We start from the raw sequence: 25,425 nt of genomic DNA, 5'->3' as shown, positions 1-25,425 counted from the left end.
CCAGCTGATATGTCAAAGACTTTTCCATACACTGCTATCTTTCTCATTTAGCCCTCCCCTCTAATGGAGTAGTGGTACCCAGACTTTGTACTGGGCAAGGTAAGGGGAGATAAAGAGACCATTATGGAACCTGGCAGGACTGGACAGGTGTAATCTAGAGCTCGCTCCTGTCACTGGGGAAGCAGGGTTGACCTGTGCATCCCAACCCTGTGGGAGGACACGTGAACAGAGCTGCAGGTGGCAATGTAAGGCACTCCACAAGTTGCCTCTCTGATAGTTCCAGAAATGGAACATCTCACCTGAACATCTGACCAGAACACGTGTTGCAATGGGCATTATCATCTCCTCCCATTTCCACTGAATAAACAGACAACAGGCCACCAGTTCCTTATTACTTTATGGAGCTGACGTATTCAGCAATCAGTAACCCTGGTACCACTGGCATGTCACAAACACCACATATAGTATGAGCCGTGGGGTGCCACCCCATGATTCACCACTACAGCAGGAAAGGCATGCCAAGCCTTGAGTATTTAGGCATGGCTGGCAGCAGCAAGCACAGCACTCACTGCTCTGCTGGGGTCCACACTGGGGGAGGCTGTGAGGGCCAAGGAGAAGGTGCAGACATGGCTGTTCTGTGGGGAGTGGACAGGCTGCCACAGCAAGCTGCCAACATCATCAGGGCAGGAGGGGCTGGCTCCAGTTGGTGTCAAGCTTTCAGGGCCCATCCTGCTCTAAGGGTTGGTGGGTTTCTTTGGGGGTCTGAATCACTCCCACCATATCCCCGCTGGCACACAGGATGGCTCTGGGCATGCAGGCACATGCCTGGTGCACTGCAATACCATGAGGTGAGCAAAGGTGACCCAAACAGTGACCAAGCCTAACCTAGCGCAACAGTAGGACAGTGCAGGACTGCCATGTCAGAATTTTTATTAATAAAAAAGTTACAATAACTTACTCCCTTTATCACACAAAGGGCTCAGTATAAAGAGCTCTGGCCTCCTAAGGTAACACAGGGAAGTGAGAGGTGGGTACTTTTCTCTTATCCTCCAGGACAGCAGCCTTCTCCTGTCCCCAAGGGGAAGTGTGGCCAACACAGGAGCCACAGGCCAACTGGGCCCTTGCCACAGGGCCCGACCCAGGGACAACCTTTTGCCCCTGCTTGCAGCTGGTTCACAGGTAGCACAGACCAACACAGGGCACAGATGCTGAGTCTACAGAGACATGGGGGACTGGAAGCAAGAGGATGTGCAAGCTCTAGTGGAGGAGGAGAGAGAAGTGTCTTTCTCTTTCCATAATGCTGGGTCGTCTGTGGAGCACAAAAAGTGAAGCAACAGGACAGTGGCTGCTTACAGGCAGGGAGAGGTGGGGCTGGCTGGAAGCAGCCTTGCCTGCCCAGCTGCTGCCTCATACAAGGTCTAGCCTGACAGAGGCAGGGGGCCAGCTGTAGCTACTTGTCACACTCCAGATCCTGGGCCCCCTCAGCACCCTGGTAGTGCATCTCACAGAACTCCTGAATGCGACTGCAGGCCTCCAAGATCATCTCCTCAGGCACGGTGGTCACTACGCGGAAGAAGTTTGGGTACTCAAAGCACTGAAATGAGAAAAGATGAAGCTGGCAGATTACCTGGGATAGTGCCAGTTTTAGAGCCCTGCCTTGGCACCATGAGCTGCATCAGCACATGAATACAGTCAGTGTAGAAGAGGAGGGCTTGGTTCTTGGTGCCTTAGACTGTTTTTCCTGTTCCAAGCAAATCTCCCATCTCCATCTGTGTAGACATGATGCTGTGAGGGGGACAGGCCAGAGGACTTTGTGTGAACTGTGCAGACCAGACTGTGCAGGGAATGGGCTGAAAGGAGTTAGCGAAGGAGAGGGCTGGAGAATATTTAAGGCCCTGTCCATATTCAATGCTGGAAGTGAATGCAAGGCACAGATGTTCTCAGCCTTCCCTGTGTCTGGAGGGGTGAAGGACTGGAAACAGACTGAGGAAAGGAACACAGGTGGGAGCACTCGTCTGAGGGAGCACCTTCAGCAAGGAAGTGTGGGGTATATGGATTTCAGGGATACAGCTCTGTCAGGTTGAGAAATACTGGGCAAGTCTGGAGTTGGGAAGATCCTGGCAGCCTGAGGGCTGTTAGAGAGCCAGAGACTGCCACACATAGCACAGGTAGCTGACAGCAAGCTCCTACACACTATTACATTACTATGGACACTTGCATACACAACTCCCAGCTTGTCCTCAGAGCTCAGGGATGCAAACCCCTACAGTTTCTCCCACCCTGCTTTAACCTTGCAGCTCCTTGGGGCTCTCAGTGTTAGGCTCACCGTGGCTGGCAAGCAGAACACAGACTGCTCCGAGATGAGTCGCTCAGTGAACTCCACATCATTCTCAAACTCCGGAAAATGCTCCATCTCTATCTCAACCTGCAGCAGAGGGATGTAACATGGCAATCAAGGGCACCAAAACTATCTACAGTGTCCTTGTTTACACATATGGCCCCGTGACTTCCCAGTCAAGAGCAACTGTCTGCCCTCAATTTTTGCTTATGATTTGGGCTGCCTGGGATGCAAGAGAGAAACATATAAAAAAACCAAAACCTGGGCTTCTGAAAAAGCCTTCATTAACTACCTAAAGATGGAATTTCAGTTAATGCTGCTTCAATTAAAAAAAAAAAAAAAAACTGATAGAAAAGACATGGTAACCAATTAGAAGTGAAAAGGAATAAATAAGACATCGAGACAAAGCTTGGTAGAGAACTCAATATGCATTAATAATCCTGTCATGAAAGAAAAAAACCTAATGCTTTGGTTTAAAATAAAAAGAAATATAGCAAGGTCTAGAATATTATGAACAAAATAAATCCGTGTAGGATGATATAATTGGTAAAATGACATGAAAATGGTAAAATCTTCAATAAATACTTCTTTTTTGTATTTGGAAATAAGGCAGCTGTCCGTCTCTTACATAAAGACAATGCTATTCTGGCCATTTGTTTATAGAATCCCAGAATGGTTTGGATTGGAAGGGACCTTAAAGCTCATTTAGTTCAATGCTTCCACTACAGGCACGGCTGCCACCCACTAGATCAGCTTGTTCAGGGCCTCATCCAGACTGACCTTTACAACCAAAGAAGATTTTTAAAATCTCATGAAAATATTCTTAAACAGGTAATTTGAGAGATACTTTGCATACATAAGTTCTGAAAGAGCTAGTAGAAAATAAAAATAAACACGTGATTTAATTAGAAATAGACGGCCAGCCACTGCAGAAATACAATAAATGTGAAAGAATCTTAGAGCTGTGCCTCTACCTAAAAAGCATAAGCAAAATGACCTGTGTAGCTCTGAGTAAAATTTGAAACAGGGTCAAGTGATAAGGATTTTTCTATAGAAATGAGTGAGACATATACTGCAGTATTGTCCAGTTCTGAGTCCACATTTTAAGAGTGAATGAAAAACTGGACACATTATGAAATGGAACAAAATAAAAGGAAAAAAAATTCAAATATGTCAAAGTGTCATAAATTTCTCAATTGAGCTTGATGAGATGAAAAAGGAAATTTCAGCACATTATGAACTTTAAAGCAAACAGGCATAGGAAAAGGCAGAAGAAAAGGCAACACCACAGGCAGAAGACAGGCATGCTAGTATGAAGAAGGCTTCATCTTCTATAGGAGGTATGATATTCTGCCTTGTTTTATAATAGGGGCTTCCAATTGCCAGCAGGCTTCATATCCAGGTGAAACAGCCTTGTCTTGAAAAGTCATGGAGTTCTGTGCGGAAGCAAGTGGGTTAAGTGCACTGGCCTCTGCTCTGTGAGCAGTGAACAGCATATCCTGGCCTTCTAAGGTGACCAAGGGATGCATTTACCGCACAAGGCAATTTCAAAATGCACACTAATGGAGAACTGGTGGCAAGTACCAATCTGAAACGTTGACTAGCTCTGACAACCAGACCTAGCATGAGTGTTGGCAATCCTCACTTACCATAAGGTACATGGCTCCAGCAGGCCTGACAGGCTGAAGGCCAGGGATAGCTGATAAGGCAGCATAACAAAGGTCAGCATTAGACTGAAAAGCAAGAAGGAGAAATTTCAAAACAGGAGAAATTCCAGAAAACAGGGAAATGATTGGAAGCCAGACTCTGGACTGGGACTATGAACAGGTTTGCCTACTGTAAATAAAGGGACAACAAATGCAAACAGTATGGGAGATCATGGCCTTGAGTGCAGCAGGTGTTACTGAGCTGAGCTCAGAAAGTCAGTGCCAAACTCCATCCCCTGATGGCAGCTACAGCTGCAGAGGTAGGCTGCCTGAACATTATCACAGTCATTATTTCTGCCCATTACAATGTCTCCCGCTGGAATTTGATCTGTTGGGTCATCCTAATCACAGACAAAACTGCACCTCCAAGTGGGGAGGAGGAGAGGAAGAATGATGAACTAGAGAGAAAGGACTCCCTCCAAACAATTTGTGAACAGCCCTTCTTGATCTATAACAGCCTGTTTACCTTGAGGATGCTTAGGGTGTTGTGATAGAACTCAGGTGGTGTTCGGTGCAAGATACGCTCCAGTGCTCCTTGGACAATTGTACAGGGTCCTAGGATCCTCTGACTCAGTCTTAGAAGGCCGTCCCTGATCTGAGAAAACATAGCTTTTGCAGCTTAGATGATGCTTCCCCCTAAAGGAAAGGAACAGCTCCAAGGCTCACTTCCTGTATTTCTACAGCTGTTCACACCCTTCTCTTCAGTGAGCATACAAAGTACTAAAGAACATTTGTTTGACTATATGCCAGGTTTAGCAGACTATTTACAGTGTCATTCTCTCTCCCTCCATTGCAGATTGAAATGCCAACAGAGAAAACTTTTGGAGCTTCCCAATCTGACTCAAACCAGGCTGGAATATAGATAATACAAATAAAGCCGGAGCCGTTCCAAATACAACTTTGCATTTCTCTTTGGTTTGTGCCCACAATCCACACTTTCAAAGCCAGGTAAGGACAATCAATATTAGCTTTTCTGCTCACTCATTTGGTCCTCTCTTCTCCCTCTTCCTCTGCAGAGAGCCTTCTAGGTGGAAAGGTCACTGCAGTAGATGGTTGTCCTTGTAACACTGCTGAAAAATAGCCAGATAAAGTACTGGCAGCACTGCAAGGTGCTTTGTTCTTACTTTTAAGAGAAACCATGTAAGACCACATAGACACCACACATGGACTCCACATGCCTGATAAGCCATGCAATACTTTCAGTGCACACTGGAGCTCTCTGAGAAGTTAGAAGCACAGAAAAAGGACAAGGCATATATTAATGAGCAGCAGAGACGGAGTGAGTTACAGTGTAGATGTGGGTAGAAGACCATGTCTGGAAGCAGATGGAGTAAGTAAGGGACATGAAAGGGGGGCAGAAAAGCAGGTAAGCACGATTGGGTGACACCTACATGAGAGCAAAAGAGCAGTACCTGCCTGTATCAGTTAAAGACCTGGTGATCCACATACTGAAGACTCTGCAAGTCTGTTGCCATGACAGCAGCACATTGGTTCTCACCTCATTACCAAAGATGTCTCTCCTGTCATGAATTAGGATCCAGCCCATCCGCCAGCCAGGGACTAGCCATCGCTTTGCCAAGCCACCGCAGGACAAGACTGGCACATTGGTGCTGAGAGTTGCAATGGGTTCGTACTTGCAGTCAGCGAATACCTATGACCAGAGACTGTGTTAGGGCTGTCCCTGCCTCCTACTGTGAGCATGGGTGTGAGCATGAGGCTTAGCAAGAAGGGATGCAGGGAAGCGATGGGAAACCAATGGTGAAAACTCACAGCTTCAAAGTATGAACATGGTAAGTGCACAGGCATAAAAGCAAGCTGTTCGGGAAGTGGAAGGGAGCTGGACATTAGAGGTTCCCCTAAGACTGTGCCCCAAAGGACTGGGAGCTCCAGGCATGGACCCAGGCTCAGGGAAGTGGAGCTGTCCCTCACCTCTAGAGACCTGGCTGCCAAGGCCAAGGATTAGTACATCAAAAGGGACAGGCAGCATTGCGAGTGGAAAGGACTGCAGGGTATGCTCACCATGTCTCCGTAGATCTCATCAGCCAGGATGGGCACACACTGTCTTGATGCCACTGTGGAAGAGAGGGCATTCAGCCTGGCCACCTGCATCCTCCATGGGAACAGACTTGCCCTTTGCTGCAAAGCCTGGCAGAGCTCTGAGGGAAGCTCTGTCTCAGGACACAGGGTCCCTATCTTCCTCCTACAGACTGTTCATTTGGAGAGCCTGAGCATGGAGATCCCTGCCCTGACTGAGCCTAGTTGTGCTCCAGTTGGTGGGGATTGGCAGCACAGCCCTCCCTGTCAGGACAAGGAAGCACAGGGCTCCTGTGAAGACTCCCAGTGCAGAGCCAGAGGGGAGAAATGAGCAGTCCAAGTCACACAGAGCTCTTGAGGAAGACACATGGTCTGCATGTTCTTGCCTAGATAAGACAGCACCTCCACACTGAGCAAGCCCTCATTCCTGAGGTGGAGTCAGTCAGAAGCAAAGCCATGGTGCTGCAGTGATTGAGACACGAGCAATGGGGGCAGACACGAGACTGCAACCATGCTCCAGGCCCCAGAAACACACAGGCAGGCTCACCTGCCAGGATCTCCTGGAGGTGGCTCTTGCTGAACACAGAGCCACAGGGGTTTGATGGGTTGTTCACAATGAGGCAAGCTGTTTTCTCATCCACCAAAGACTCCAAGTGCTCCAAATCAATTTCCCAGGCCTTCTCTGGCTAGTGAAGTGAAGAGAAAGGGAAGTAAAAGCTGAGGAACTGGACTTGCCACACAAGGTCAGTTGTGCCAGGGCACCCAGGTGACTCATGTCACCTTCCCTTGCCACACAAGGTCAGGTGTGCCAGGGCACCTAGGGTTACTCTGCCACTTCCCAGGCAGAGCCAGGGTATTTCTGAGAGGAGAAATGTCAGGGCTGCCCCTTCCAGGCCTGCCACTACTTACCAAGAGATTATAGAGTTTGACCTCTATCCCCAAAGACAATGCCAGAGTCTTGTAGAGGGAGAAGCCAGGCCGTGGCACCAGAATGTTCTGGCCTGGGTTGGCCAGCACTGCCAAGGCAAGCTCTATGGCCTGGCTGCAGCCACTTGTTAAGATGACATCCTGCAAAGAGCACAGAGAGGTCAGTGGGAAGCACAACCACTCTCAAGTACTCCAGACACACAAGAGTGACATAACATCCAGGCTCAGCTCTGCCAGGGAAAGTTTCTCAGCCAAAAAAGACAGTGCCAAGGCCTGACTGAAAGCAGGGAAACTTCAGCTGGTGAAAAGAAAAATCTCCTCCTGGGGAGGGTGGAGGTGAAGGGCTCCAAGAAGGGATGAGAGCAGCAGGCCACCTTGGGACAAGGTGATTTGACTAGCCTTTAGTCCCATAACTGGGCAGGCAGGGACAGCTGGGGTAGGGCCCCCATGCCCCATGGTCTGCAGGCAGCAGCACCCTGTCTGCACTGCAGTGGGAGTGCCTTGGCTGGGCACCAGTACCTGGGCCTTCAGTGGTGCCTCCGGGCAGTTGTAGTATGCAGCCACAGCTTCCCGGCAGGAATGGTAGCCTGAGGAAAGATGAGTCAGACATGGAAAGGAGGTTTTTACAGATTCTTTCCTTCTTGTTACCAGTACTGTTTTTTTCTTCTTACCAGTACGAGGCTCACAGCTGCTGCCCAGCTGGGGAAAGGCCATTTGGTGGCAGAGACTGTCCTACCTCAGGCCAAGCACCATGCAGCCCCAAGGCTGGGCCAGGACGGCCAAGAGCAGGGACAAACCTTGGGCAGGGAGGCAAACTCAGACCCCAGTATGTCCCAGGGACAGAACTGACAGGAGCAGAGTGGAAGGTAGCCAGAGAGTTTTCTGAGCCAGAGGCTTTCATTGTTTAGTGATGCCACTCTATGCCAGATCTATGCTCTGTACATGCTTTTGGCACTAACTTCAAACAAAGCTCATGGTGTCAGTGAAGTCAGGGAGCCCAAGAGAACTCCTGGTTAAGGCAGATCAGAAAGGAGCTTGGCTATAACCCATGGCAGGGACACACAGTACCCAAGCTCTTCTAGGTTCTTGATATCCTGTCTGCCCCAGTGGCTGGGGCAGCAAACAGCTTCTGCAGGATCTCCAGGCCCCAAACAACCCACACAGGAGAGAGCACACAGGTGTATCTGGGGGATACACATACCTGTGTGTTCATGTGACTGTTGGTGAGGACAGCTGTAGGGTGCTAATGGAAAGATGTCTGTGGGCTCCATATACCTGCTGGGGGATAGGACCTGGCATATGACTTCATCCAACTCTCACAGGATGAGCGTTGTCAACTTACCAACAGATGGAGCATAACCATTGTACTGTCCTGAGTCCAAAACCTCCTTCACAGCCCGTGTGACCTCATCATTTGTGGGAAGGTTTCCAAAGACCGTCGGGTCTCCTTTTCAAAGATCGAAAAAACAGTAAAGTTCTCACTGATCTGTGACAGGCACAGAGCTGTGTGGTTGTCTGACCTATCCCTTGGTGTTCACACAAACTTTGTGCTTGAGAGCCCTGTCATCTGTCAGCCACACAGTTGATCCAAATACCTGGAGGCTTCAGCCACAGGACTATGCTCACCTAAGGATAAGGAGATCATGGCTTTCTTTGGGTTGGGTTCCACCTTCATGCTGTCTACAATGGCTCGGATGGGATTGAAAGTCTTCTTTGACATTTCAGAAGCCCTGACAGCCCATCTTGGCTTCCGACCCTTCACCTTCCCTGGTGATATGGTGTTCCCAGTGTTCTTGAGATGAACATCTAGCACAGGGGCATGATCTCCGTGGCCATTCACTTGGATCAGGTACGAGTCCATCCTGAGAGCTGTCAGTGCAAAGTGAATTTCCTGGGTTTAGTTAACACATGTCAAACAAGGAATCTTGTCTGGAGATGCATTTGGGGATGCAGCCCATAAGTAAAACTTCCAAAAGCCGTAGACACTACTTACTGCCTACGGACAAAGCAGCAGAAGCAGCAAGTAGGGCCCTATTTGGTGCCAGGATGTAGTGAAACCCCATGCATAAGTAAGAGAGCAATACAGTGGGAAAGATTAAGGCACTTCTGTGTGTTAGCTGCACCTGTGCCTAGCATGGGCCTCCTGCACTGAGGAGGAAAAAGCCCCGCTAAAGCCAGAAGCCAAGAATTAGCAGCATGTTGTAGTCACTGCATGACTGCAGATTCAATAGTCCACTGACAGAAGGACCAGGTCACCCACTTTCTCCCCCCAGCTATCAACTTGTACACCTCAACCTGCAAACACAAGGGCTGGCCCACTATGTGTGTTCATATGCAGTATGATCCTCCAGTCTACAGACAGAAATGCAGCACTACAAATCAAATATCAGATGCCAAGAAGGTAGTTCTTCTTCAATGTTATCAGGATGCACTGGGCAGTGGCAGGATAGAGGTTAGACACTTACTTCTTCTGCTGACACTTACGTCAGCAGAGAACAGCCCAGCCCAGAGAGCCTAGAGCAAAAGGCAATGCTTAGGAAATGGAGCAAGACTGGTATGGCCAAGAGGGAAATCCAGGAGGCAGTGCCCCAAAGAGTCTGTAGTTCAACCTGAGTAAAAAGCAAGGCACAGCAGAAGAACAGCTGCCTCCAAGGCCCAAAATTGGACACAAAAGCGACTTACACATCCCAGCATGTTATACCCAGAACACAAGCTAGATCAGGCAGAAAAAGCCTAACTTACAAACTGATGATGACTCAGGGATTTCCACCTGCAGCTCAGGGATGGGCCACAGAAGAGGCAGACCTCCTGATCCACAAAGTCTGTTCTTCCTAATACTGGCACACTCCCTTGTAATCCTGCCACAAACTGCTTATGCTTCCTATTCTGTCCTATTTCTCTGCTCCACTGAAAAGCAAGTCAGTAAACAGTGGCCCTTTCCTGATGGTAGTTGCATAGCCCCACACTCGCAGATAGAGCACAGCTTCCCCTTCCTTGATGCAGAGACTGAGCCAGGAGGGCTGTAGTGTTACTTGGTTCAGACAGGATTTGCTATCTGAACAAATTTCTCACTGTTTCAGTGAAGTTTGCACCTAGAGATGCCCCATGCTGCTGCAGTTACTCTACCAGCAATGCATTATTAGGCCATTTATAACAACCCAGGCTGATCTAACAGGGTCACAAAGCAAGACTTCAGCTTTTCTGCTGAAACCTTCTGCATTTCCTTTCCACCAGAAGAAAGTCAGCTGAAGAAATATCCAGCGGGGCTGCACAAAAAACTGAGTCTAGAAATGAGCCACGTATCTCAATTCAACAGCTGGGCTGTGTCCCAAATACACAGTCTATCCTAGCAGAGCCCTTACACCACCCTGAAATATGGCTCTTCTAAAAAGGGGAGCTGTAGACACAGGCACAATAGATACCTTCAGTGTAGGCAGCCTGGGAAGAACTCCCCACTACCCACCTGAAAGAAACAAGGCACCAAAACACAGCACCTTACCTTCTACAGCACAGACAGGAAGACACCAACAAGCCTGGGGGTCCAGTCCCTAGTTTTCATCCAGGACAAATCCCCTTGAGAGGAAAGTCCTGTGAATTTTTGCCCATGAAATAATCCCCAAAACTGGGCGTTGAGACTGAATCATTTAGCCATTGGCCCACAGAGAGGGCTGCTCTCTCCACCCAAAAATGACCTCTCCTCCCCTTTGCAATTGTAGTCACTTCAAACACCTGGAACATGGCTCTGCATTAACTCTTTCTGGAGGCAGCCTAAGGACACAGCTTGGCTTCCTGGCATGCCTAGGCTGCCATCCTTTGTCACCACTTTCCTCAGTCTGCAAACACTGCTGGGGGCAAATCTGCAGAGTCCGGGTATTCCAGCACTAGCACCTTGTAATTCACTGAGAGTGGATTGATGGACCGTAAAGCTTGAGGACACCATCAGTCTGTCCTGACCTAAGAGTTTCTGGGATCCCAGCGCACCAGCTGACAAACACTAGTTTGTGGCTTCATTACAATTGATTACAATTGGAAGGTATCTTCCTCAATAAACTAAAGGGAAGAAAGCATTTCCCTAGCCAGTGCTTTGGAGGCACCAGGAGCTCAAGCTGTCATTGGTTTGGAGGTTTTTTCCTTTTTTTTTCCTTTTTTTTTTTTTTTTTTGGTTTGTTTTTTTTCGTTTTTTTTTTTTTTGGTTGCTGCAAGACCCAAGTAAACTCATAATTCTGGCAGCCAGCAGAAATTAGGCAATTCTTCCCTCTTTGATGGTATTGCAAACCACAGATGATACCATTCCCAGAAGGCCACTTTTGCTAAGTGATGTGAACCTATGACTTCCTGCCTCAATTCCTCCATGGCTAGGATAAATGAGAGACATCTGCACTCTTCCTTACCTTTCAAGGGTATTGCCATGGCAGCAAATGGCCAGAGACTGAAGAGTTGCTCAGGGACAAGAGGGACTTGCCAACCTACGAGCAAACACACTGCTGATGCCTTCAGTGCAGAGGCCAGTGGTCACTGTGAATTTTACCTGTTTATACCTGCGCTGGAGTTGGAGGACAAAGGACCTTGCATTCAACCCATGCTCACTACACAACCATCAGAAAGGCTGCAGCTCCCCAGGTGACATGAGTAGCCCCTTCCCTCACTGCTGTAGCTGGGCTGACACTGCTGGGGAGCCACGACCTGTGTTGACCACACTATTGCAATGGGCACTTCTGAGGCCACAATGGGGGCCAAGGATTCAGGCTGGAGACAGGCTGGAAGGCGGTGGAGTGTGCTCAGCAGGTCTAGCCGGGATCCTTAGGCCCAGACTGGAGGGCAGACTTCTCATTCCAACTAGCCCCAAGGCCTTTGGACAAGGAATAGCACCTTTCAAAACCCTTTCACAGAGCAACATCTTGTATTGAAGCTGTTTGGACTGTCTTCTGCTGAGGGCTGCAAAATTTCTCTCTTCTTTTGACTGAAACCTGACATGAGTAACCTTTGGAAGTTTATGCAGGCCCTCTCCAAGCACCTATGGGTTATTTTCTCACTTTCCTCAGCTAGCCCCATGTCTTGTCATGCTGCAGGCCTGGCAGGGTTAAACATGGCATTGGGAGGCCTCAAGGACGATGCTGTATGTTCTGCCTAGCAACAGTCCCCAAAGTGACGCAACTGGAGCCCTACCCGTCATACTGCACACAGCAGCGGGGTTCAGGGAAGGCCACAGTCGAAGTCTGTTGCCAAGGTGGGGAAAAATGTGGCTCTGGAGACATAGGAGGCTCGGTTACATAATGTTGAGAACCTGGTGAGAAGCAGGGTGAGGACAGACGTGTACAACGGCATCTGTGGGTCTCTCCTGCTATTACAATGCCCTTCTCCTCTCACTGAATGACCCCAGTCCTCCTCCAGACACTTTCACATGGGGTATGCAGCCCCTATCCTCCCACCCCTTGTTGTGCACTGTTTCACAGGACAAAAGCATGAACACACAACTCAGCAATTAGTGTTCTAGAAATATGGCCAAGCCATCCTTCTATGGTGCGGTGAAAGAGGCAGCCATACCCTGCAGGATGCATTTCTGCCAGCAAGGCTGCCATCTCTCTGCACTGTCAGGCCCCTATGCTCCCCACTAACACCTCACCCCACTCACTTGCCTCCACCCTCTGTAGTTTGCTTCTCTGTCCCAGCAGGTCAACATCACAGGCATCTTGAGCATACCTCTTCAGCTCCCTCTTTCTTGTGTACCTTGAGCAATTGATTTTTATCTCTTCCCACTGGAAGGAGAAACTAGTGATAACTTCAGCATTTTTTATGGCACTGCCTTTCTCTGGTACCAAGGCTCCCAGAGTCCCATTTCTGTGAGCAGAGGTGAAGCCATTAAGACCAAGCAATTCGGCTTCCAGACTGAGCTGCAGACACAAAGTGGGACTGACAAACAGCTGCTTGAGGAGAGCACAGGCTCAAGCATTGCTGCACTGACAAACCTGTCTCTGTCAGACTGCAGGTAGGTCATACACAAGGACAGTTTTGCCAATTCAGGGTGCACTGGGAGGTGCAGGGACAGACAGCCAACTAGTACTCTGCATAAAAATCCACCAGGGTCGGTAACAAATCACTTCACTTGTTACCTGCCCCCCCCAAAAATTTTTTTTTGCTTTAATTTCCAGCAATTTATGTCTACTCCTTTCAGCAGTAGACTGCACTACCCAGCCTCTGACCACTGTGGTGCTAGGAGGGTACAGAGTCCAGCAGGTACAGGAGCCTTTGCTTGCTCAGCCTGGGCACTGAGTCCATAGCCAGCACATTGACAGACACAGAGTGCACTCCAGGTTTGCGGGGAGTTGGAAGCATCAGTGAGCTACAGGCCCATCAGCCACGATGAAAGACTTGCAATTCCTGTTACAGATGCTGAGAAGAATGTTCCACAAAGTGTGAGTGTTACTGGCTCCTGAGTACAGGCACAGTGAAAAAAACCATCTTGTCCAGACTTGTGTCTGTTTACATCCAGGTAAATATTATCCAGGTAAGTGCATATCCTGTGTTTGACTTACGACTTCAGAGACTTGAGCTGTTGCATGATATGTCATAGCAGCTGTCCTCCAATGGCCTTGCAGCCACTGGGACAGTGACCAGCTAATGGGGGGGGTGCGGAAAGGGGCACAGTGGCTTTGTGGGGTGAGATGACAATGTGCGGTTATAGTGAGTGCTGTGGGCAGCACCAGCACTTCCTTCTCACAAGAACACAGACAGGCCAGCCTTCTCATGACTGAATTACAGCCCCAGTGATGGAAACCTACCATCTTCTGACTCATCCACTCCTGCAATAACTGTTCATCTCCTTATAAAATGGTGGAGTTGGAGTGTGTGTGAGAAACGTTGAGGGTGCCTAAAATAAATCCCTTTTGCTTCAAGCTAAGCTCTCTGTTTTCTGATCATGCCAACAGCAAACAGAGTGAACAAAATATTTCCCTGCTCTTGACAAGAGTTTTTTACAAGTTTGCAAGTTGTCTAGACACCTCTCTATTAACAAGCTTGCAGCTGTTAAGAGAGGCTTGTTATTTGAAATGAGATGTCTGTGATCAATCTTTTTCTCAGAGGTTGTATTTCTAGATATTTCTTTTGCTTTCTTCTGAATCCCCTCCAGCTGATCCACTTGCCTCTGGAAACACAGTGTGCAAGACTGGGGCCAAGCCAGTCTGAAGTGGGGGCAGAAGAATTTCTTCACACGTCCTACATGTGACATTCCTGTTCATACACCCTAGAAATGTTAGTTTTTTCGCAACAGGATGACATTGTGGACTTGAGTTCAGTTTGTCATTCACAGTAACCTCCAGTTCTTTTCTACAGTACTGCTCTATCGTCATCATGCTGCACTCATTGTCCCTGTGATTATTTATTTATGTGGGACAGTCAATAAATCTGGTTGTGGTGTTCAGCAGTGATTGTGCTGCAGCTCCCAGCTGCCTCAAACTGGAGACATACAAGGCAGTTCATTACTTGCTCCTACCACTTTACCCTCCAAGTTCCCAGGGAGGGCACTGAACCAGGTCAGAGCTCTTGGTCCATGGCAAGCCAAACCACATCATTCCCTCCCTTAGCACAGCAATGATACCAGAAGTAGCCAGAAACAAGGAAGCCAAAAATAATATAATAAATAATTATAAAGAGAAGCCTAAACAGTGGAGAAGATTAATACTGGCATCCTCAACTTCCTATTGCTCTGTTCTGCTGACTGGTATTTGTTGCAGTGAAAACAGGAACCCAGAAGATGATGCTGACCAAGTTCAGCTACAGTACTTTGAGCAGGAGTGAAGTGACACAAAGTATTTTTAAGATTTCTCATTATAGCAACAGAAATTAAATAAGATTGACTCACTTCTGTGGTATCTTAAGCTCGTACTTCACTTTTTAGCAGCAAACACTCTAGTAAAACACTGAACACGTCTCCAACAGACCAATACTTCCTGTCTCTGTCTTTGAACAAGTAAATCACAGACAAATCCAAAGAAAGCTTTATCTCAGTTTGTTGGATGACCAGCAGCAACACTCTGCGTAAGAAACACTTGTTTCATCCCTTCTTGTGACTCATGACTATTCAGCTTAGTTCTTCATGTCCCTTTCAGTCAAAAGGTCTACTAAGAAAAATGGCACTGTGCATGACCCTGAAAGTTCACAAAGGGTTGCTAAAATTTTTAAACCCATCCATCAAGGAGGCCTGCTTTCTGGCACGTCAACATGAGTGATGCAACATATGCTGATGAAAGGTTGTGTGCAACAGCCTCACTGCTGAGCACCTGCACTATCTCCAGACTGCTCGTCCTAAGCTCCCTATGGATTCTCCATTTTCTAACTTTGCACACAATTTCTGTCCCCTCTATCTGACCCGGGCTTTGAAACAATGGTTCTTTTGTTTTCCTTCTCTCTTACCTCAACCTAAGTAAATTCTAAGATGCATTTTCAGATCTCCAGACCTTTGTGGAATCAGGTGAAGTGTTGAGGAGAGTGTTTTCCCACAGTGCTGAGGTGCAGTTTTTTGCCTTTACACCATATAAGTCTATAGGGTTATTGCTGTTGCTCCTGTAGAGACAGAAGGGTGAAACAGTCTGTTGCCACCAGTCTTGCAGATGGAGGAAATGCATTTCTGCATTTTAGAGACAAATTTGGAATGTGTGCCTCTCAGGGCACATATTCACGTACTGTGTCTGAGACCTTACAGTGTAACTGTTTTCCTAAAGGCAATGAAAGTATTTCTTTGCAATTTTTTTTGCTGTAAAAGCAAAGAGCTTTTACAGACAGTGTTTGGTCAAACTCTTGAATAAAAGCATTTGCTCTGAATGTGGAGTTTTCTGTATTTTCAAATTGTCCTGCTGTCCTTACTTTTCTCCCTTTCCTGAATCTGCTCTGCCCTTACCAGTCCTGAGAAATGCTGACACTTGTAAATGGGTGAGATCCTGACTTGCCTTCGCTCCAGCCACTGCCAATAACCACAGGAATAATTCATCACCTCCTCTGCTGGAAGGTGATGGCTGCTGTGCTAAGGGGTCTACCAGGATGGGAGGACAGACGGAGGGCAGCAGGACATTATTGTCAGTAGAAAGGTCCCATCACATAGTCTGAAGTGCTCTCCGGCAAAAAGACACAAAAGGGGTCTATTTTGTTCTGTATGGCTAAATATAAGGTAACATATCTAAAGAAAATTACCTGAACATGGTCTGCCAAGGGCTGAACTGGAACCTCACAGCTGCACTGCAGGACAGATCCCACGGTGTTAGTGACTGTATCTGGAGACACTGGCTCTGTGCTGGGGCAGCTGGAGAAGCAACAAAATGCTGCGCATTGCCAGGACAAGACAGACAGTTGTTCTGCTGATGTAAACTGCCAGTGCACTTGTGTCTTGAGTGCTGCATAGAGGTGCAATCACTGCTTCACAGGATGGGTTTAGGGGAGTTAGGGCAGGCCCAGAGAAGCTGGGAGTGGGGTTTGCATAAGGAGCAGAGAGGCACGGATGAAGTTTACAGAGGCACGAGGCGGCAGAAAAACTGAATTAAGAACACTCACCAAAACTCACAGCACAGGAAAAGGCAGAACTTGTACAATTGTGAAAATTTAGTTAGATAAATTTAGTCAGTTTCCAGTGGGTTCTAACAAGCATGTTCTGTGGCAGGTGAGAAACCTCGAGACGTTATCGCCACAAGGGGCTGCAGGGACCGTGTCCGTGGAAGCGAAGGGGAGCGGGCACACACAGCCAGCAGCTGGTGAATCGTGCGCAGGTGCCGGAAGACCGCGCACCTGCGCCGGGGAGCTGAGCACCTTCAGACGGGGCAGGGCCTAGCCCGGTCGGAGCTTCCACCACTTTAGAGAAGTGCCGGCGGGGCGGAGGCGAGAGGACGAGACGGAGTTCACCGCGCCAGCGGTACCCCGGGGCGGCCCGGCCCGGCCCCCCGGCCCCAGCGCCGGCGGAGCGGGGCCGCGCCGGGCCATGGCGGAGCGGGGCTGCCCCCGTGCCGCGCGGGGGGAACGTGCCGGGGCGGGCAGGCGGTGAGGGCAGCGGCGGGCAGCGGGCGGTGAGGGCAGCGGGCGGGAGGCCGCGAGGGCTCCGGGTCGCCACCGGGGCTGGGCGGACCGGACTGGCGGCGGCGAGGGGCCTGGACGGGTCACTGCCATCCCTGCCATCATCTCTCCTTAGCGCCATACCCGCACCAGAGGCAGAGGGGCCGCGGGGAAGCCGCACCGTGCCGGGGTCGCTGGAGCGCCGCCACTGCCTGTACCTGCACACAGGCCGGGGTGAGCGCGGCCGGCGGGAGCCGCTCCCTCTGTCCTGCGGAGCGCAGCGGCTGGCCCGGCTCCCTCCCGGGCGCTCCTCTGCGGCCGCAGACTCACCTCGGCCTCCCCTCCAGCCTTCTGCCAGATGGTGGAGGTCCTGCTCGCCGTCCTGATCCTGGTCTGCAGCTCCGTGTCCTGTGGCTCGGCGGGAGGATACACCGGCCTCCCCGCCCTGGGGGGCATCTACTACTACCAGTACGGCGGGGCCTACAGCGGCTTCGGCGGAGCGGAGGGGGAGCGAGCCCAGCAGCTTGACCAACGTTTCTACCTACTGAAGCTGCCCATTGCAAGGGCAGCGATGGTCGTGGGAGGGTGTCTCCTGGTCTTCCCTTGTGTTCTAATTTTGGTTAGTGTTCTGCAGGTCCCGTGGCACTTCCCAGCATGGCTGCTAATTGAATGCACCTTGTACGCAGTGATTGCAGTTAGCACAGTGCCTGCTCTGTACTATTTCCTCCATTCTCTGCTGAGCGTTTATAATTCATCAGTGTGCAAAGAGAGAGAGCAGCTTTATCAAAGCAAAGGCTATCAGGGCTTCTGGTGCAGCTTGCATGGGGCAGAGATTGCTGCTGGCCTATTGGGCTGCATGGCTGCCATGGCATACCTGCTCAGTGCAGGCCTAGCTGTCAGAGATTACAGGACAGTTCATGAACAGAAACAGAAGCCACTGCAATTATAATAACTTTCAAATGATTCCTCCACTCCAGTCTTGATTTTTGCCAGTTTTACTGAGATGAAGCAGTATGCTTTCCTTTCTTCTGTAGCCTTAATGCTACAGAACACTCACCAAGCTAGCATAGCTCTAAATATGGTAGAGTCAGGTTATTCCTAACTTGAATTTGCATTATTGAGTTATTAGTGGCTCAAAGCTGATGCAATGGATTGTCTCTGCTTCACAGGCAGCCCTTCCATCCCACTCTCAGGTGTCCTCCAGTGAGGCCTTGCTACAAGTACTGCCACTACATGCTTTTGTCAATGAACAGCTTTTTGTAGCTGAAAAGCAGCTTTTTGTAGCTGTCTTTACAAAAGGCACGTGACTCTGCTGACAAAAGAGCTCTTAAAAACAAGTGACTGAGGCCCATGGTTGTGACGATTAAGCATTGCTTCCTTGTAGGTCTCTTGGAATTAACAGACCAGTGTGAACGTCACATTTACAAAGCCATGAAAATATCTTGAAAAAAACCTCTCAAACTCAGTCAAACTTGTGAGAAAATGCCTTTTCAAACTCCTGGAGAGGGTGCATTTATGTATGAAATGGTCTTTTTATATGACTTTTGTATACAAGAGTTTTGCTTAAAAAGATGTCCTGGATTGGGGACAAAAGCTTTATGAGATCAAATGGGTGATTGAATATAGAAGTATATTGTTTTCAAAATACATTTTCAATGTACAAGTTGGAGAAATGAGATGCTGCTCTTAATTTTTTTTTTTTTTAGAAAAACTTATAGGAAATTTAACTGGGAAAAGTAGCACTAGAATCACCAACTCATGTCTTAAAATAAAATGCCACTTCAGAGCAGTGTCCTCTGTGTGCATTGTTCATGGAACCACCGTAGTTTCACAGATGAGTTCTGCCCATATTAAAAAAACTAAACATACTAGAAACATGCTTTGCCTTGGACATACCTCTTCTTTCACTGGCACCAGTGACCAAATATCCTCACAATTACCAAAACCATGGAACACTAGAAACACTAAAGTAAAACAGATGCCAAGTACGAACACACTAGCTGCTTTGGGGTTTGTTTGATTTAGTTTGTTTTTAGTTCAAGTTTTTTTTTGCCTTTTAACATCAAGTGTCTTAGCACAGGGATTTACGTGGACAGTCCATTGTTGTCCTGTTTCTGTTAACATTTCTGTATTTCCTCTTGTTGCAGCTACTTCTAGAGCTGTACAGTGCTACTGAGAGCAAGTTCACAGGGCAGCATTCCTCTAGCAGGAAACAAAGCTGCCTTAATAATTGGTAAGCCTAATTCTACCCTCACAGTGTTCTGAAAGAAGTTTTTGTATGGAAGGCTGATGAGTGAAGTAGCACACAGAGCTCAGTGAATAACCTACAGCACAGCTGCTGCTAGACACGGCTAACTTTGACTGGGATATTGCAGAGATTTTTTTTCCAACACAGTAACAGAATCAGAATAAGCTGTTAGATGAAAGTAAAAATCTTTATTGCTAAGTCAGCTGAAAATTCAATGCAAAAATACTCTTCCTCCCTGAACCGCTCTATACATCTGAATAAAGAATCAGTGGACTAGTGTTTTCCAACAATCTTACGTTATTTGCCTTTCCAAAGCAATACATAGGCCACAGTGCTGAGGGCACATTCATTAGACAACCTACTCCCACACACAATAAAAACAGGGATCCTTATAGGTGCATGCTAGAGTGGGATACAGAAAATACTCTCCTTTTTAAAAACAAAAAAAAGCATGAAAAAGGATTATTTAGTAAACAGTTGGTACACTGCAATATTTAACATGCGCCAGATCATATGAATAATTTTAAAAAGGTAACATTTTAAAATGTGAAAAAAGAGGAAAAGTACAGTTGAGTCTTTAGAGAGCAATAGAACAGCAGACAATGATTGCACAAGACCAAAGAGGAGATCTGCCTGAAGCAAGGCCTTCGGCAAGTGACACAAAAGCCACCAGCATCTATCTGGAAGGAGTGCAGAAACCCCACAGGTCCAAAGCCTTAAGTGTGGCTGAAGGTCCTGTGTACTACAGGAAAGATTTCAGACTTCACAGCAGCTTGTCCCCGAGAGAGGGGAATACTTCCTCCTTCTTGGATCAGGATCCTCCCATCTAACTGAAGATTCCAGTCTGGTATGAACAGTCTGTGATGCTGCCTCCACTGGGGCCTGTTCCTTGTTCTAGGGGCAACTTGGGGGCTATCTCTTACCTTTAACATCTGAGACCCCGCTACCCACCAGTCAATACAACCCTTAGGGGTTCCTTTTACACAAGCCTTTCTGGACAGGACAGGACAGAGCAGTGCCTTCAGAGTACCTTTCTCAGCAAGCATGCTTATCAGCAGAGCCAGAATTACTGAAAAGATGGACCAGCAACCTCCTTGGCTGTGGCTGCGTGCAGCGTGGGAGGGCTTGCATTGCTCAGCAGGGACAAAATAGCCTGAGGACCTCAAGGTGAAAATCCCTCTCTAACAGCAAGTCTGCAAATGAGTGGGACATTCTCAGTGATGTGGTTATGTGATGATCACATAGTATCTCTGCAAACTCCAAAAACAAAAATTAGGGAAGAAACTGGAGAAGAGAAAGATAACTGGGAAGACACTTTCTGAAGACTGCTATGAGTCCTTCAGTAAACTCGCCCTTTCATACCTGTTCCACCTACAGCAGTGCTCCTTGGGAGCTTGAAATCTAAGGTAGTGTTAATAAATAAAGTAGGGGAGACACACAGGAGGAAGGAAAACAAAAGGTAGTGGAGGGAAGCACTCTGTTCTGAGAGTTGTTCTCACCAGACAGATGAAGATAACCCAGCCACTGTCTGACCAATGTCAGAAAAAACCCCTTTTCTTTGGATGACAGTGACCTTGAAGCATGTCTCAGCAGTTGGAATCTTGTGTTAGAAAATCCAAGACACTTGCGTGAAAAAAACTACGCCAGTGTCTTTGCTGACTCCCAAAACTGGCCTAGGAAAAAGCAGTACTTTTTGTGATGAACAGGCACTATTTTTAATGCATGAAAAAGATTTTGGATGACTGGAGAAAAAGCATCACAATGCTGTGGCTGAAGTGGAAAAGGAAAAGCTTAATCCTTGGAAGAAGCACATGGGAAATATGCAAAAGCTGCTTGAGGACACCAGCACTTGTCTTAGTCAAAAAGAGAAAGACTATTTGGAACAGGTAAAGTCAACTCAGCCTGTGCTGCCTGGAGTCCATAATACCAGCTTCACATAAATCTGTGGATTCTGCCTGGAATGTAAGAAAGATAACAAGCCATGTCTTCCATGACAGTTCACACCCATAGAAAATAGGAGCTGGCTGTATTTAAACTCCCTTTCTGCTTCAAAACCAGAGACAGCACTGGAGAAAAAGTTCAAGTAAGAATTCCTTCTGTTCCATTCTTTCACTACCTCTAAGAGGTGCAGTTCAGGAATCTGCATGCTCTATTGCAGATAGATGTGTTTTCCTTATTCCTTCAACACTGAGCTAGGAAGAGCCATTCATTACTAACTCCTTGTGGCAATTCTGCATGCAATACTATTGATTCAGACTGGCAAGGACACACTGGACTTTCCATATCAGTGCAAGAAATTGAGAACTGATTTGCATTCATACATGCTACTCAGAGTGCAGGGCTTGTCAGAGTCTTACTCAGAAATAAGGGTTTCTGCATCAGTCCCATACTGAATGGAGGCTGTTCTACAGCCCTTTCAGGTATCACAAACTGTGAGGCTAGGCACAGATTTTTGGTAAAATTATCACCAGTGACAGAATCAAAAGTTGCAGTTGAAAACATTGGAATGAACTTCTCCTGCATACTTACATGATGATAACATGAAAGAATTTTGGTGTTTAGCATTTGAATCTTTTCTGCTGCTTTTCCTCTGCATAAAGGATTTAAACACTGTTGTTTCTGTGATTTTAAGAATTAGCTTCAACCTCCAGTTCCAAATGGAATAGGCTTTTAGACAACCAAAATTGTGAGAGTTTAAACTTTGCAAAAAGTTGGGTTGTTTCATGATTACACTGCAACTAGCGCAAAGTATATCCTAAAATGTTGCTCCTCATGCATGATATAAATACCTTTTCTTCCTAGTGATAAGAAATTCAGGGTGCTCTGGAATCTCAGTAAAACTCCATTAGATTTTGTGAAAAGATCTATATTGACAGAATTCCACAAATAGTCTGCACAGTATTTCCTTCTGAGCAAGGCCCAAATTTGATCCAAAAATAGACAACTCAAGCCCTTCAGATCTCTTCAGAAGAAATGTTTAAGTTTTCTTCATAAATGTATAATTAATGAAGAAAAGGCACTAGCCCACATCACAGTCAGGATTATTGCACCACTGACATGACAGGGACAGCTGCTATCCAGCTCTGTCAGAAAGGACGACAAATCTGCATGCTACAGAGGCAGTGATCTCCACAACTCTTATACAAGATGACAACATGGGCAGCCAACTTACAACCTGCACCAAAAATCCTAATGGAAACACAAGGCCTCTCAGTGCAGACTAGCAAGTTCATCATTAGTGGGACTGTTTTAAACTTCTTTTTCAGTGCTGATAAAAATGTTAATAAGATGAAAAGTTTAATTTTTGCTTTTGTGCTGAAGGCTAAGCAGGAACAAGTTTCACCTTGTTTGTGGCCAAATTGGGCACATACCATGAAATGCTGGTTGCTGTGGATTTGGAATATGACTCCTGCTTCCAGAGGCAAGCAAAGACACTGCAGCTGACAATGCAGAGGTTTATGCTGGATGGAAAAGAGCACTGGATGCTTCTGCCAGTCTTAGAGCAGCACACCACTGTTTACAGCTTGGCTCTTCTGACTGACCACTGGGACAAGCACAAGCTCCTGGCTTTATCCCATGTCTTCTGTAGAGGAAGCCTCTGCTGTGAAGCATCCATGATGAAGGTAGCCAGGCTGCTGCTGAGGTGGGTCTGTGCTCTGCAGCTAGATGCACTAGATATACATGTTGCCTTAATCAATCAGTCCTGAGCTGATCTTTCCTATGCTTCATATAAAATGCATTGTTTGGCACCTGCTTATCACTCAGCTATGTATTTTCTCATCCTGCACAGAATGATCCCACCATAACCTTAACTCTCCCCTACACCAGTGCTCATCAGAACACTGGTACCCTGAGTCCTCCACTGTCCTAAGAACATCCATTGGGAAAAGTCCACAGCATACCTGCTGCAGAGTGCTTTCTCCCCTAACCCTAAATAATAAAGTGCTGGGCTGAAAGGGAAATAACAGCTTAAGTGCAATAAATAAAAGTGCTAGCAATTAATGTAGGAAACCATTCTCAGGTCAGCTTCATTGCAACTGTCTGTATTCTTTCAAGGAATAACAAAGTCAGGTGCTGGGGGGAGGGTGGGACACTGCATCAGAAATATTCACAGGACTCTAAACACTGAGCATTTCTCTCTCAGCAGCCTCCTCACCCCCCCCCCCCCCCCCCACACACACACCAGCCCCTTTCCAGCAGAGCTGGCAGAACCTCAGGGTTCAAGGACTTACCAGACAGTCCCTAACACAGAGCTCAGCTGCTGATCTGCGTGCTCATAGAACAACTGAGATGCTATAGTGGTTAAGTGGGCAGCCCAGACATTGGCCTTCCTGATTCTTCCTCAACTTCATTAAGGAAGCAGCAGGTGTCTGTACTCCTTGCAGATCCCAGTTCCCTCAGAGGGCATGACAGCCCTTATTAAACAGAGCTTCCTGGGACAGATAATGTGGGAATGGTACTCATAGGGTTACAAAGCTGTATCAAACTCCTCTGGCAGGGATGCTGCATGTTCTTCTTTCAGCTCCTGATCTGCTCTATCCTCCTGGTGCTGCTTCATTTGTTCCTGCACTTCCTCTTCCAGATCAGGTGGCACCACAAATTGATCTTCTGGCTCCATCTGGGATGGAGCAGCAAAATAGCCTGTCTTCTTCTTGGGTGCCTCTGTCGCTACTTCGATGAGGTTGAGGCTGTCCTCCAAGGGCACTATGGAGCCATTGGAAAGCTTCTTTCCATAAAGACAACATGTGGAAAGAGATTTTTGGAGTTCACACTTCTCCTTAACCCCTCTCTGCACAGTGTTGCTGTTTACACTGTTCTGCCTCCGAATGATGAGTACAAGCCCAGAGTCATCCTCTGGCCCTGGAGCAGAAGAGCTGTACTCTGCAGCAGGATGTTCTAATTCCATACCCTTTCCTTTACAGCAATGGATGTCCACCTCTACCTCCACTTTACTGCCATTTGTCATCACACCTTCCACAGGCTGCTCATCATCACTATCTAGACCATTGTCAGACTGGTTGCTAGAGAAGGTGGCACTGGAAGGTTGGCGCTGAAAGATGCTTGAGGGGGGCACAGGATGTAGGCTGCAACGTCGTTCTTGTCGTGGTAGCAAGCTGCCATCGAGACCAACAGCACTGTGTTCATCTGATGCAGTAGAGCCCACCTCACTGCTAACCTCAGAAGCAGACAGTTCACTGCTGAACTCTGAAGCAATTCCACTGCTACATGAAGGTGTAGCTGGTTTGGTGGTGGTAGAACTAAATCCCCCAGGGCCTGTCAGAGTGAGGCCGTGCATCTCACACGTGCAGTTGTCCTCACTGATGTTCAGACATACCACCATTGCACCAACATTGTCTTGGCAACCATAGCTTTGTGCTAAAGTGCATAGTTTCTTTGCAGCAGCTAGTGGGTCGTGTAGGTGCCGCACAGCTGAGACAGCTTCTGCATAAGAAAGGTGTTCCCAGAGAGCTTTGTTCCCTAGAAGTAGCAACTCATCTTGTACAGTCAGTGGAACGGAATAGACATGCGGTTTGGGCAGGATCCAAGGATGCAGGTACGTGCAGCCCAGCATCCGAGTACAGCAAGTCACACCATTGACTTTATTGTCCTGCAGACAAGAGAAATAAGGCAGTAGCATTGGATGTGCTATTGGGATCACTTAGAAATCAAACTTTCCCCTGCTCATATGCTGGTTTGGAGCCTCGAGAAATGCCAGTTACACAGCTGCAGCATTGGAGAAAGGGATCTAGGTGCAGGTACTACAACAAAAAACATTCACTATACCTGATGACCAGGTACAATAACCACCATCAACCATGCTGGCAAGAACACTTTTATCCCACAAGACTTTTTGTTGCACTCTGAAGAATTGTAGCAGACAATTCTGAAATGTGCAGCTAGACTACCTGCAGTACACTGATCAGAGAGTCTCACTGATTAGTCTTATGTGAAACTTATTTTTTTTAGTACAAGACAGTGACTTTCAACTTTCTCAGTGCAAGACAGGTTACCCAGACATTAAACTATTTCTATGTATTATCTGAAGTATTTCCCTCTTTATTAATATATAACTGCATTCTGAAGTGTGGACACTACAACCCAAGGATAAAAAGAACAGGTAGGTATCTCAAACTGTTTCT

General features: G+C 47.4%; 3 protein-coding genes across 6 annotated transcripts in view; 1 reads left to right on the top strand and 2 right to left on the bottom strand.

Annotated features, from left to right (window-relative positions):
* Nucleotides 1-913: 913 nt before the first annotated feature.
* On the bottom strand, nucleotides 914-23,657 carry TAT (tyrosine aminotransferase). 2 transcript variants are annotated; one of them, XM_077184883.1, is made up of 12 exons: nucleotides 23,518-23,657; nucleotides 8,632-8,874; nucleotides 8,348-8,452; nucleotides 7,525-7,592; nucleotides 6,988-7,146; nucleotides 6,626-6,764; nucleotides 6,064-6,116; nucleotides 5,543-5,695; nucleotides 4,511-4,639; nucleotides 3,988-4,071; nucleotides 2,327-2,425; nucleotides 914-1,594 (listed from the first exon to the last, which is right to left on the bottom strand). In XM_077184883.1, exons 2-12 carry the CDS (start codon nucleotides 8,864-8,866, stop codon nucleotides 1,451-1,453), a joined length of 1,368 nt encoding a protein of 455 aa, XP_077040998.1. In that variant the 5' UTR covers nucleotides 8,867-8,874; nucleotides 23,518-23,657; the 3' UTR covers nucleotides 914-1,450. The 2 variants fall into 2 exon arrangements, with proteins under 2 accessions (XP_077040998.1, XP_077040997.1); XM_077184882.1 differs by lacking the exon at nucleotides 23,518-23,657 and adding an exon at nucleotides 15,415-16,794.
* Nucleotides 16,794-18,827, top strand: MARVELD3 (MARVEL domain containing 3; the record flags this gene model as incomplete). Its single annotated transcript, XM_077184887.1, has 2 exons — nucleotides 16,794-17,271; nucleotides 17,385-18,827. Coding segments are annotated over 2 exons (1,080 nt in total), but the record flags the coding sequence as incomplete, so codon positions are not given.
* Nucleotides 19,454-25,425, bottom strand: part of PHLPP2 (PH domain and leucine rich repeat protein phosphatase 2) — a 32,907-nt gene continuing 26,935 nt past the window's right edge. For all 3 annotated transcript variants that reach the window (XM_077184877.1, XM_054640624.2, XM_054640625.2), the window contains one exon: nucleotides 19,454-24,893. In XM_077184877.1, the coding sequence (XP_077040992.1) occupies nucleotides 23,754-24,893 (1,140 nt within the window). In that variant the 3' untranslated portion in view covers nucleotides 19,454-23,753. The remainder of the gene's footprint in view (nucleotides 24,894-25,425) is intronic.

The sequence above is a fragment of the Agelaius phoeniceus genome, chromosome 12 (assembly GCF_051311805.1).
Source record: "Agelaius phoeniceus isolate bAgePho1 chromosome 12, bAgePho1.hap1, whole genome shotgun sequence".
Lineage (NCBI taxonomy): Eukaryota > Metazoa > Chordata > Aves > Passeriformes > Icteridae > Agelaius > Agelaius phoeniceus.
The sequence above is the reverse complement of the archived record's forward strand: the minus strand, read 5'-3'. Positions and strand labels throughout refer to the sequence as shown.